This window comes from Chiloscyllium plagiosum, unplaced genomic scaffold (genome assembly GCF_037043375.1).
Source record: "Chiloscyllium plagiosum isolate Xiang-an unplaced genomic scaffold, Cpla_swu_hap1 HiC_scaffold_11, whole genome shotgun sequence".
NCBI classification, from domain to species: Eukaryota; Metazoa; Chordata; class Chondrichthyes; order Orectolobiformes; family Hemiscylliidae; genus Chiloscyllium; species Chiloscyllium plagiosum.
This window is the reverse complement of record NW_028270149.1, coordinates 52004645-52018732: the sequence shown is the minus strand read 5'-3', so window position 1 is coordinate 52018732 and position 14088 is coordinate 52004645. Positions and strand designations below refer to the sequence as shown.

The window sequence follows — 14088 nt, the reverse complement described above, 5'->3', positions numbered from 1 at the left end:
GCTTCCTTCCTGCCATACAATTTACATCTTGTTTGTTTAGCTGTATTTTTAAGAGGTTATGAAGCAGTTTTAAAGAGCTTACTAAAATATTGCATTATGAATGGACATTTTTGCACAAGTACATTCATTAGTTTTTCTTAGAAAATAATGGTAAGCTTGAATTATCCTGCTCTTGTTGGATGAAAATCATGCCACGTAGGAAGCTTAGCAAACCAGTTTGCTACCAATTTTGCTGTTGCTTACACCGCCTATGGCTTTGGTTGGATATGTTTCCTGTATGGGTGCATTTGTCTCTATCTATTATGTCAGTATACTCACATGTGCTGCTTTCAGTCCTTTCTGTTCTGTGCTGTCTTTAACAGATTTGGTGAGTTGTACTGGAGAATATTTACTAACAAGCAATTTTGACTGCAAGAATGGGAAAATAAAGAAATAATTAATGTTCAAGGCTCACCTTTTACAAACACATGCACATAATTTTATACAAGAAATGAATTTGCTCAATGCTGTCTGAACTCAAATATCACTTTGTGATATTTCTGTCATTATTTCTGAACCCTGTAAATTGGAACAACTATTACATTGCAAGGTGAAATCCCAATTTTCTTTTTCTTGTGATGTACAACATTTTAATCTCTGAATAAAAACTGAAAGAACTGAGGAAGCTGTAAATCAAATCCAAAAACAGAAAAATTGCTGGAAAAGCTCAGCAGCTCTGGCAGCATCTGTGGAGAGAAATCAAAGTTAATATTTTGGGTTCAGTGACACTTCCTCAGAACTGACGGAGGTAGGAAAATGTCAGTTTATATGCAAATGTTTGGGTGGGGGAGGGGAAAAGGAGTAAAAGATAGGATAGTTAGAGCTCAGAGAGAGAGAGGAACAGTAGAACAGTTAAAGGAGTCAATAACAATCTGTCTGGGGTGGGGGTGGGGGAGGTGAAAAGCTGTTAATGGAAATGGTTAATGGCTAACAACAGAGAGTATGTGTTTTGCCCGAAACGTCGATTTTGCCTGTCCTCGGATGCTGCCTGAATTGCTGTGCTCTTCCAGCACCACTGATCCAGAATCTGGTTTCCAGCATCTGCAGTCATTGTTTTTACCAGGTTATGTGATAACAAGGCCTGGTGTGTGTGGTAGGGGACTAGGATATGGGGGAGTTCAGACTAAAATTATTGAACTTGATATTGAGACCAGAGGGCTGCAAGGTCCCCAAGCTGAAACTGAGGTATTGTTCTTCCAGCTCCCAATGACGACCCCCACAACAATGACGCCCCCCCACCCCCCCCACCAACAGTCCCGTGGCACCTTTCCCTGCAACAGCCAAAAGTGTAACACCTGCCCATTTACCTCCTCCCTCCTCAGTATCCAAGGGCCCAAACATACCTGCACTTCTCATAATCTAGTCTATTTCATTCGCTGCTCGCAATGTGGTCTCTTCTACATTGGGGGAAGGAAATGTAGACTGGGTGACTGATTCAAAGAACAGCTACTTTCTGCCCTCAAAAAAGATCCTGAGCTTCCAATTGCCTTCCACTTTAATGCACTACCCTGCTCCCTGGTCAACATCTCTGCCTCAGGCTTGCTGTGTTCCAGTGAAGCTCAGTTCAAGCTGGAAGAATAACACCTCATTTTATGCTTGGTGAACCCTGCTGCCCTCTGGACTCAATATCAAGTTCAATAATTTTAGGGTCTGAATTCCCCCATGTCCTAGCCCCCTACCACATACACCAGGCTTTGTTATCACATAGTCTGCCAGTACACCCTACCTATTGTTAGTCACTAACAGTCTCCATTAACATGGAGATTGTTGTTGATTCCTTTGTCTGTCCTCTTTGGCTCCCCCTCTATTGTTTACTCCTTTCCTCCTCCCCCCATGCTATGTTTGCATTTGACTGACATTTTCTTAGCTACCATCAGTTCTGAAGAAAGGTCACTGGACCTGAAACATTAACTTTGGTTTCTCTTTACAGATCCTGCCACACTTGCTGAGTTTTTTCCAGCAACTCCTGGTTTTGATTTTAATCTCTGATCTGGCAAAGGATTGGAACAAAGAGAACATAATTTATTTTTTTCTTGATACTTGATATCTTGGCTGTGAGCACTGCACAATAAATAATGACACGTCTCTTGGGGATGTCAGGTTGCACTGATTGCACAGTTGTTTGCTTCAGTCTCCTGGGGGACTCTGGTATGTGTGAATTATAAATCCAGGGTGTGCAATGCTTGAGTGGATGTAGTTAAATGTTATGTCTTCTCACCAGGACAGTTGAATGTTAGCAGTTTAGTAAAAATGGGGTAACAAGAACATAAGATGAGTCTCATGGATAAGCTGAGCTTTCAGAAGGCAACAATGATGCTCAGAGAGAAACTAGAAGAAGAGATGAGCTTAGACTAATCCAGTAAACAAGTCAAAATTATGGGTGAAAATGAGGACTGCAGATGCTAAAGACTAGAGTCAAAATTAAAGCGGTGCTGGTAAAGCACAGCAGGTCAGGCAGCATGCGAGGAGCAGGAAAATCGTTGTTTCAGACAAAAGCCCTTCACCAGTAATTCCTCATTCCTGAAGAAGGGCTCCTGGTGAAGGGCTTTTGCCTGAAAGGTCGATTTTCCTGCTCCTTGGATGCTGCCTGATCTGTCGTGCTTTTCCAGCACCATTCTAATCTTAAATCGAAATTATGGTTCAGTGAACAATCCATTACTTATTTTATCATGTGTTTGATCACAAGTGGGAAGGTTGAACATTCTTGACCAAGCCGTTAGATATAAATGTGTAGAATAATGATTTATCTTATTCATATGAGATGATAATTCAAGACACTTAACATGAGGAGAAGATAATATTATGGATACCCCAAAAGAAAAATTAAGGAATGTAGAACAATTTCCTTGGAGCTTGTATAGCTGTAATTTTGATGGTAACACACAGTAAGTGAATCACAGGTTTTGAAGAAGTGTTCGCAAGTAAAGTCAACTATTTGACAGAGCATGGCATGAAGACTGAAGGATCAATAGTGCAATGTACTGAGTGAAGGATAAGAAGTGAGAGGAGGCAAGGGAAGCTTGCATGTATAGCTGTAAGAAATCAACAAGGTAAGTGATTCAAGACACAATTAGAATTCAGAAGTAAAGACAATAGCCTTGAAGTCATTTCACTTAAGTACTTGATGTCAGTGAACTTGGAAAAGGAGTGGATCTTGGAAATGCAGAATGGTTTAGGAGATCTGGTTGCAACATTCTAACCCAGTTTTATGTTGTGAAGGGTAAAAATTAGACAGCAGTTCCGGAGAGAATTATTAAAGTTAAGATGATACAAGAAACACAGTTTCAAATGTGCCCTCTGTTTCACATCTCATTCCACTTTGCAAATTGATATACTCATAGAAGGTTGCACTTTCTGAGAACTACAATTTTCTGTTTTGAAGTGCAAAGTTCCATCTAACTAATGTCATTAAATACTAGGAGCAAATTACTGCAGATGCTAAAACCTGTACTGAAAATAAAAATGCTGGAGATCACAGCAGGTCAGGCAGCATATAAGGAAGGAAAGCAAGCTAACGTTTTGAATCTAGATGACTCTTTGTCAGAGCTGAAGCATTAGACACTAAAAGTTAGCTTTCTTTCTTTCTCTATATGCTTCCTGACCAGTTGTGGTCTCGAACATTTTTTGGTTTCAGTCATGAAATGTTACTTGACTGCAAAGCATCTAAGACTCAAACAGCTGGAACTGCAAATGTATATCCATTTCCTACAACTTAGTTTTGAGTTATATTAACACATGACAGTTTTGATCCCTATCATCTGAAAAAAAACAATTGCTTGTTTAAGCTTTCCTACTCACATTGATGTTAATAATGGGATGCATCAAATATACAGAAATTTGGAAGAGATCATTCACTGCACAACTCACCCAACAGGTGAAGAAACTACATTCGGTCTAAGAGGGGGCTTTACTCTCCTTGGCTGGCTGTTTGGAGGCAAGTCTGAATATAAAATCCAATAGGTAGTCTTCCCACTGCTACCTGGCTAAAATTTCTTAGGGAGCAGTGAAAGCTGTGGGTGACCTGTACAGCCTGTTCCCTATTGATGCCCTTAAATTACCAATTAATGGTAATTTAGTAGCATCATTGCATACAACCAGTGTTTCATGGCACTGGACCTCTTGTGTGGGTTCCCTAGATTGACCCAAAAAGTTCACCATCCAAATTTCACCCTCTTTCTGAAGCACTGAACCAAAACCATCATTTCACAGTCCCCCTTCTCTTCCAGAAAGCCCTGACTCCAGACTTAACTGAGTTCCTTGGTGTGGTGGGACTATGATGAGATTTGTTGTAGTGTGTAATGACAGAATCATAGAATCCCTACAAAGTTAAGCAGGCCATTCAGCCCATTGGGTCCACATCAAATCTCTGAACAGTATCCTATCCAGACCCAGCCTCCCAAACCCATCTCTGTAATCCTGCATTTCTCATGGCTAATCCATCTAAACTACGCATCCCTTGATATTATGGGCAATTTAGCATGGCCAATCCACTTAACCTGCACATCTTCGGACTATGGGAGGAAAACAGAGTACCTGGAGGAAACCCATAGAGACAGTGGGAGAATGTGCAAACTCCACACAGACAGTCGCCTGAGGCTGGAATCGAACTCAGGTCCCTGGCACTGTGAGGCAGCAGTGCTAACCATAGAGCCACTGTGCTGCCATGTCTGATGTGGTGGGACTGTGGAGTGGTGTGGTATAGTGTGGTGGGACTGCAGTATGATGTGGGACTTTGATGTAGCATGGTGGGACAGTGTTGTAGTGTGGTGGGATTGTGATATAATGTGGTGTGGTGGGACAGTGTTGTGACTGGTGTGGAACATTGGTGTGGTGAAGTGGGATTGTGATATAATGTGCTGTGGTATGAGGGGATTGTAGTGTGGTGTGGTGGGATGATAGATGCGTTATAGAGTGTCCTTGGAAATGGCAACTGCTCTGGCCAAGACCGTGAGAAATTACAGAGAGTTGTGATTTCAGCCCAGTCCATCACAAAAACCTACCTTCCTTACATTGACTTCTTCTACTCTTCTCACTGACTTGGGAACGTAGCCAACATAATCAAAGCCCCTCCCACCTCACTTATGAACTCTTCCAATGGGCAGAAGATAAATAAGTTTGAAAACACATATCAACAGATTTAAGAAAAGCTTCTTCCCTGCTGTTAATAGACTTAATGAATGGATCTCCCATATATTAGAATTGATCTTTCTTTGCTCCTGCTCTGTAGCTGTAACAATATATTCTTTGGGATTCATTATCCAAGAGAAACGTGAAATGTGATCATTGAATGTATTCAAGGCTGAGTTAAGTAGACTTTTGGTTAATGAGGGAATCAAATATTATGGTGCACGGGCAAGAAATTGAAGTTAAGATCACATTAGATTAACGTTGCCATTATTGAATAACAGAGCAAGCTTGAGGGATCAAATGGCTAACTCCTGCTTCTACTACTTATGGGATCCTTTCTGCGAGATGGTGTCAAAGTTGAAAAAGGTTGAAGAAGTGTAGCTCAGAATAGTGATTGCAGAGCATTTCTCCTTTTCTTTATTGTAACAAAATAAATGAAAAAAATGTTCTGCACTTAATACTTTTCACTAAGATTGACACTCATGGGAAATATTGGCCAAGGCAGGTTGAGTAGCACATTTTAATTGTGACCAATTCAAAATGCAATAACAATTTTGCATTTAAAATCAAGAAGATGTTTGGAGGAAGGGAAGGAATGGAATGTTGGGCTATGAGTAAGAGAAAGATTGGAGCATTTTGGACTTTTAATATACTGAGGCGACCAGAAATAGAGAGATTGCAACAGATGATATTTTTTGGGTCTGTTACAAAACTCCTCAAAATTTACCTCAGGAATGACTTCATAGACACCATAGTTTGTGTATTCCTGACCAATCCAGATTTTGACATTTCCTTTAACATATTCCTGCAGGTCTTTCCGGATATCTGTGTAAGGTTTCAGTTGAACACACATGTCTGTTGTACAAGTTGTACTCAAGTATTCTTTAATGTGTTGAGGCAGTCGTGATTCATTCACAAATAACCTGGTCATTAAAGTACACATAGAGATATTAGTTATAATCTGACAGAATTATGGCATCTATGTAGTTTATAAATATCTCATTTATTTTATATATAACTGATAATTATGATATCTGAGCTCCAACATTGACAAGTCACATGTATGTATATATATACACACATTTGATATTCTTCAAGAAATGTTCACAAAGAGATAATTTACAGCTGTTCAGGGACATAAAAAGTTGCTGTTTCAAAGGTCAAATTAGTCATTAGCTTATTTTACTGCAATGTTGGCCCTCCTTTTAGTACATGATATAAGCTCATAAGGGAGAGGTTGATTGAAGCTGACCTAATACTCTCTGTACTAACTGTGTGGCAGATGAACAATAAGAGGCTGTTTCCCCTGGCACAGGCAGGAATGGGAGAGCCGGATTGGTTTTGAGCCTACAACTGTCTAAGTATATCGGTGATGTGAAGGTGCACATGTTGGACTGGGGTGGACAAGGTCAGAAGTCACATGACACCAAGTTATAGTCCAACAGGTTTATTTGAAATCACAAGCTTTCAGAGCACTGCTCCTTTGTCAGGTGAATTTCTGACTGTACCTGACCAAGGAGCAGCGTTCCAAAATCTTGTGCTTTCAAATAAACCTGTTGGACTATAACTTGATGTCATGTGACTTCTGACAAAGTATATCTGCATTTGCAGCATCCGCAGGTTGGAGGCAAGCTCACAGACTGATCCAGAATGAGAAGAAAATGTGAAAAATTCAGTAGGTGAATGTTTCCAGTTTTAAATTGTATCAAGCAAACTGATTTTCCCAGTTTCCAGATGACTAGCAGATATATCTTAAAAAGAGTCTGAGACAGTATTCTTTTTTGATAGTTTTCTTTTACACAGAGAGAAACAAATGTAGAATAACTTTATTTCTCAAGCATGGTGTGCTATAGTTCATCAAACTCATTTCCAGGAGTCTGTTGCTGCCAGATTAGGGATTGATTTTGAAAGCAGCAGTTATTTTAGGTTTCGTCCTTGTGGGAAAGATCAGATGAACTGCTATCAGATGGATCACAGATGATCTAACTAGATCAGTGGGTATTTCAAGGGGGTGGAATGTCAGGTCTGGTGTTTCCTCTCAGTGTTTTGCCTGTAGACTAACTCTCGCCTTGCACTCAAGTGGTTAATGAAGAGATGGAGCATAGTTAGGGATTGGGCCTTACCGGAAGTAATGCAGTAGCTGTTATTGGAAAAATACTTTGTTTTCAGGCCATAAACAGCCCAGCACAGTTACACAATGCAATCTCAATCTGTCATACATGTGGCTAGAACATTCAGAGGGCAATTAGTCACAGTTCATATTCTATCACCAAAGGCGAGGTAGCGATAGTGTTTATACACATTCCTGGGATGTGTGTATTCCTGGCTATGCCAGTATATGTTTCCATCCATAATTGCCCTGAAGAAGATGGTAGTGAGCTGACTTCTTGAACCACTCTAGTATTTGGCTATGGGTACACTCACAGTTAGAGAAAGGAGTTCTAGGACTTTGAAACAGTGAAGAAATATCAATATAGTTCCATGTCAAGATGGTGTGAGGCTTGAAAGGGATTTTGTTCATGATGGTGTCCCCACGTAACTGCTGCCCTTTTAGTTCTAGGTGATAAAGGTTACTAGTTTGGAAGTTTGCTATCGTAGGAGCCTTCATGAGAGACCACAATGCATCTTGTAGGCAGTGCATACTGCTCTAACTATGTATCAGTGGTGATGGGAGTGAATGTTGAAGCAGATGGATAAGCAATCAAGTGGACTGTTTTGTCCTGAATGGTATTGAGTTTTTTTTATGTTCTTGGAGCTAGATTAATCCAGCCAAGTGGAGCATATTCCATCATACTCCTGGACTGTGGGCAGGGAGAAAGGAGAAAGGAGGCAGGTTACCAGCCATAGAATCCATCATCTCTAACCTGCTCTTTTATCCACAATACTTTTGTGCAGCTAGTCCAGTTCAGATTCTGGTCAATGGTATGCACCCCGCCGCCACCACCAACTCCCCCCTCCTCCCAACTCGCGGCGTGACATCGAACAATTCTTCCGCCGCCTTCGCCTCCGTGCCTACTTCTTTAGCCAAGACTCCCGCCCACCCTCTGACGACCCCTTCTCCCGCCTCCAACACACCCCATCCACCTGGACACCCAGTGCTGGCCTCCTACCTGCCCTCGACCTCTGCATAGCCAACTGCCGCCGCGATATTAACCGCCACCTGAACTCCCCCACCCCTCTCACCCACTCCAACCTCTCACCCTCGGAACGCGCAGCCCTCCACTCACTCCGTTGCAACCCCAACCTCACTATCAAACCAGCAGACAAGGGAGGTGCGGTAGTAGTTTGGCGCACCGACCTCTACACCGCTGAGGCCAAACGCCAGCTCGCAGATACCTCCTCCTACCGTCCCCTTGACCATGACCCCACCCCCCACCACCAAACCATCATCTCCCAGACCGTCCATAACCTCATCACCTCGGGGGATCTCCCATCCACCGCCTCCAACCTCATAGTCCCACAACCCCGCACCTCCCGCTTCTACCTCCTGCCCAAAATCCACAAACCTGACTGCCCCAGCCGACTCATTGTCTCCGCCTGCTCCTGCCCCACCGAACTCATCTCCGCATACCTTGACACCGTCCTGTCCCCCTTAGTCTAAGAACTCCCCACCTACGTTCGGGACACCACCCATGCCCTCCACCTGCTCCATGATTTTCGCTTCCCCGGTCCCCAACGCCTTATTTTCACCATGGACATCCAGTCCCTGTACACCTCCATCCCCCATCACGAAGGACTCAAAGCCCTCCCTTCTTTCTTTCCCGCCGTACCGACCAGTACCCTTCCACAGACACCCTCCTTCGACTGACTGAACTGGTCCTCACCCTGAACAACTTCTCTTTCCAATCCTCCCACTTCCTCCAAACGAAAGGAGTAGCCATGGGCACCCTCATGGGCCCCAGCTATGCCTGCCTCTTCGTAGGATATGTGGAACAATCCATCTTCCGCAACTGCACTGGCCCCACCCCCCACCTTTTCCTCCGCTACATCGATGACTGTATTGGCGCCGCCTCGTGCTCCCACGAAGAGGTTGAACAGTTCATCCACTTCACCAACACCTTCCACCCTGACCTCAAATTCACCTGGACAGTCTCAGATTCCTCCCTCCCCTTCCTCGACCTTTCTATTTCTATCTCAGGCGACCGAATCAACACGGACATCTACTACAAACCAACCGACTCCCACAGCTACCTGGACTACATCTCCTCCCATCCTGCCCGCTGTAAAAACGCCATCCCATTCTCCCAATTCCTTCGACTCCGCCGCATCTGCTCCCAGGAGGACCAGTTCCAAAAACGCACATCCCAGATGGCCTCCTTCTTCAAGGACCGCAATTTCCCCCCCGACGTGGTCGACGATGCCCTCCACTGCATCTCTTCCACTTCCCGATCCTCCGCCCTTGAACCCCGCCCCTCCAACCGCCACCAGGACAGAACCCCACTGGTCCTCACCTACCACCCCACTAACCTCCATGTACAGCGCATCATCCGCCGCCATTTCCGCCACCTCCAAACGGACCCCACCACCAAGGATATATTTCCCTCCCCTCCCCTATCAGCATTCCGTAAAGACCACTCCCTCCGTGACTCCCTCGTCAGATCCACACCCCCCACCAACCCAACCTCCACTCCCGGCACCTTCCCCTGCAACCGCAGGAGGTGCAACACTTGCGCCCACACCTCCCCCCTCACTTCTCTCCAAGGCCCCAAAGGAAACTTCCATATCCGCCACAGATTCACCTGTACCTCCACACATATCATCTATTGCATCCTTTGCATCCGATGTGGCCTCCTCTATATTGGGGAGACAGGCCGCCTACTTGCGGAGCGTTTCAGAGAACACCTCTGGGACACCCGGACCAACCAACCCAACCACCCTGTAGTTCAACATTTCAATTCCCCCTCCCACTCCACCAAGGATATGCAGGTCTTTGGACTCCTCCATCGTCAGACCACAGCAAAACGACGATTGGAGGAAGAACGCCTCATCTTCCGGCTAGGAACCCTCCAACCACAAGGGATGAACTCGGATTTCACCAGTTTCCTCATTTCCCCTCCCCCCACCCTGTCTCAGTCAAATCCATCAAATTCAGCACCTCCTTCCTAACCTGCAATCTTCTTCCAAACCTCTCCGCCCCCATCCCAGTCTGACCTATCACCCTCACCTTGACCTCTTTCCACCTATCACATTTCCGACGCCCCTCCCCCAAGTCCCTCCTCCCTATCTTTTATCTTAGCCTGCTGGACCAACTTTCCTCATTCCTGAAGAAGGGCTAATGCCCGAAACGTCGATTCTCCTGTTCCCTAGATGCTGCCTGACCTGCTGCGCTTTTCCAGCAACACATTTCCACCTCCTCCCAACTCCCCAGGAATATCAAGGGGTGATGGTTACATTTTCTTTAATTGGAGATGATCATTGCCTGTTCTGAGTAAGGGTCACCGGACCTGAAATATTAACTCTGATTTCTCTTCACAGGTGCTGCCAGACCTGCTGAGCTTTTCCAGCAATTTCTGTTTTTGTTATTGCCTGGCAGTTGTGAATGTCAATTGCCAGTTATCAGCCTAAGCCTGGATTTTTCCAGAACTACATACACATCCCCACCCCTGACCTAATAGTGGAGAAAAGGTCGTTGATGAAACAGTTCAAAATGGTTGGGCCTGAATCACAACTCTGACATGTCCTAAAGCTGAGATGTTTGACCAACAACAAACATAATCATCATCCTTTGAGCCAGCTATGACTCTAATTGCAGGGAATCTCCTGATTCCCAATGACTCCAATTGTCTAGGGCTCCCTGCTTCATCATGTGATCAAATGCAGCCTTCAGGTTGTAAACAGTCAGTCATTTTCATGTCACCTTATATATCTAATTGTTGAAAAGACCATAAAATAGAGAAAAAAACCTAAAGATTAATTGATAAGTATTGATATGGACCAGACCAAACCCCCTCAAAATACATTAAGGAAATAGGCGAGACCCTAACTTCTTCTTATTTTAAATGAAAGTGTAAGGCGTTGCATTCCAGATGCAATTGGATTGGTCAAACTACTGAACTTTAAGCAAAACACACTTTATCTTTTCAGTACCATTAAAATGCAGTCAAAATAAAAATAAATGCAAAGAATTGGCTGGATCATAAGAACATAAGAACTAGGAGCCTGCTCTGCTATTCAATAAGATCATAGCTCATCTAACAGTACCTCCATCAAAATGCTTAACAAAATAATGTATTAACTATTTCTAATTAATTGTTCCAATATAGTAATATCCCTAAACACACTCTTGGCAAAGGCAGATTCAGTAAAATAGATTTGTCTCACATGCAATTCTAGCAACAGGAAGAGAACACCAGCTTTTAGCTGTAACAGAGGGAGAAATAGAAGCTTCCACATCCTGCTTCAAGATCCCAATAACTAAAGAAATGTAAACCCATGGTTCTGTGGGAGCTTGACCATTCAGACTGCTTCTATTGTTCCAACTTAAAATAAAGTCCAAGATCTCGCAAACTGTTCACTTTATTGGCTTTGAGCAAGCCACTCGGTATCTCTGTTGCAACTTTTCTTCAGAAATAAAAGGACAAAATATATTTCTTAAAGCCAGAATATTGTCACAGTGTGGACAATATTTTGTTGGTTCATATTGTATGGTAGAATTAAAAGAAAACTTATGTTTATAAAGCACTCTTCATGTCTCCAGGGTATCCCAATGCATTTCATATACTTCTGAAACACAGTAATTGTTAGTCTATCAAATGTGGCATCTAAATTATGCAAGCAGCAATGAGATAAATGACCAACTAATCTATTTTTGAAAAAGTGATTGAATACAAGTTCAGCATCTCAATTTGAATACAACAGTAACTTGGGTGGGGTCTAAATAGATTTACATTCTTCTGCTATGGAGAGTTTATGTTATTTGGGATCAATAGCCAATGATGAAGCTCAATATATTCATTCTCCTGCAGCTTGAAATGTATTGTGAATTTATATGCATTTATGACACCATGGGACTTGCTGAATAATGGACATTGATTTTCAGGGTCATATACCTGTGGTCACAAATTACCTGAATACATGAACTGACTGTGGCATTACTTTCAATTAATCTTTGTATTTGCCTGGATAGATGGTGCCCTGATTACCTTATGGGTTCTATACTTCTAACACCCTGATCTCTCAGAAGCCTTCCTTGATTTCTTTCCACTCCAAGGGATAAAGATGTTACCTTCGCCAATCAGTCATTTGCTTTCTCCAAGTACGAACTGCAGAGTAGCCTATCTGCCAGATACCCACTTTAACTGTAGGGAAGGTTCCTGCTGTTTAAAATGAGAATCCTGTTGCGACTTTCACAGCTATGGGAAGAGATGTGTCAGTTATTGAGTTTGCTGGTTAGTCAGCTTGCAGCAGCTGGCATAGCTTCATAATGTCAGATTAAGGTACCAATGAGACTATTTGTACTGCTTATGTTTGCCTATTCAGCTGACAGTAGTTATGTGATTGGAGTAAATGGGTTGAATTTGCTGACTGTGATAAAGTCTGGGTTAACTGAAAAATGCTACTTCAGGTAAAATGATCAAGATTCAATATTGTTAAAATACTGTGAATATTAGACTCAAAGACAATCTTTGATTATTTTTGATGAGCAAGTTTCACAGAGATATAACATAATCCTTATTGTTTAAACTTCTACTCTCCCCCTCCACTTATCTGTGTTCCCTTCCTAAAAATATTGAGATTTGCTGAAATATATTCCCTGAGACACCAAACAACTTCTTGTCTAAGTAAACGTATATGAGCTTTGATGGACTATTTATCTACAGTTGGCACTACAGCTGAGCCTGAACCCAACCTCACTCAATATTCATACACACATACTTTCCAGCAGCAAGCAAGCGCAGAAACCTTAGCTGCTTTCCCGTTATCGTGCTTCAGCTGAGAATGAGATCAGCTAGCTGCAGTGATCACTGACTTATTAGTCTGAAAGCTTGCCATCTTTAGAATTCAGCTGCTCTTTGAAAACTGAGTGGCTGACACCCTTAATGTGTCCCAATTCGCTCAGAATCTTTACAGGCCATTCAATCCATTTGATCAATGCTGGCTGCTTGAAAGAACTGCCAAATTGCAGCAACAAAACCTGTATTTACGTCGTGCCTAGGAAATTATAAAACATCCTAAGACATATCGCACCAGTCTTATAATGTGATATTTGGCAAGTAAACCACACAAGGCAGAATTGTAGAATCTTGGAGGAGGAAAGAGATACAGAGAGGTTTCAGGAGGAATTTGAAGAATGTCGGTCCTCAGTAACTGGATGTACACCTACCATGATGGAGCAATGGTACCATACCTTAAGGCCATATCTTGAACCGTATGTGTCTGGAAAAGTGTACAGAAATAGGGAGAGACCAAATAGGGATTTCAATTCAAAGCAAAAATGTATTTTTTTGAATTGCCATCAAGCTTATGGTTGGTATAATGTAGGAAGTTATTCAATAGCGTGTTGGAAGAGTCAATGATAAAAATAACAAAGACACGGATAAATATTTCATGAGTAGGTAAGCTCAGATGATGTGCCATTGTGTAATGCTATGGAATGGAAATTGATGTTTTTTGTGATAATGCAGATGTGTGATTGGAAACCCATCTTGAAATCACATATAACTTCTGGGGTGTGAATGATAGCTTAACTTTTGACTGTTCTTAAGGAAAAGATTAGAGTCTGGATAAACATTATGGACTCAGTTCTTCCAATATTTAATAGGAGGAAATATCTAATCATCTTGGACTGAATGTTGATAACCAGTACGATAATTTAGTGGTTGTGGAAGAGTCTTAAAAGACGGTGGTGACAATGAGCTACATTTCATAGTGTTCATGTGAAAACTAATCCTGTGTTTTTGGATGATGTGTTTGGGAGGCAGT

The 14088-nt window shown here is 42.6% G+C and overlaps 1 protein-coding gene across 1 annotated transcript in view; it reads right to left on the bottom strand.

Moving 5' to 3' along the window:
* xpnpep2 (X-prolyl aminopeptidase (aminopeptidase P) 2, membrane-bound) overlaps window positions 1-14088 on the bottom strand; it is a 78535-nt gene that overhangs the window by 28138 nt on the left and 36309 nt on the right. Inside the window, exons 11-12 of the mRNA XM_043704673.2 lie at window positions 5894-6089; window positions 319-408 (exon numbers count right to left, since the gene is read on the bottom strand). Coding sequence (XP_043560608.2) covers window positions 319-408; window positions 5894-6089 — 286 coding nt within the window. The remainder of the gene's footprint in view (window positions 1-318; window positions 409-5893; window positions 6090-14088) is intronic.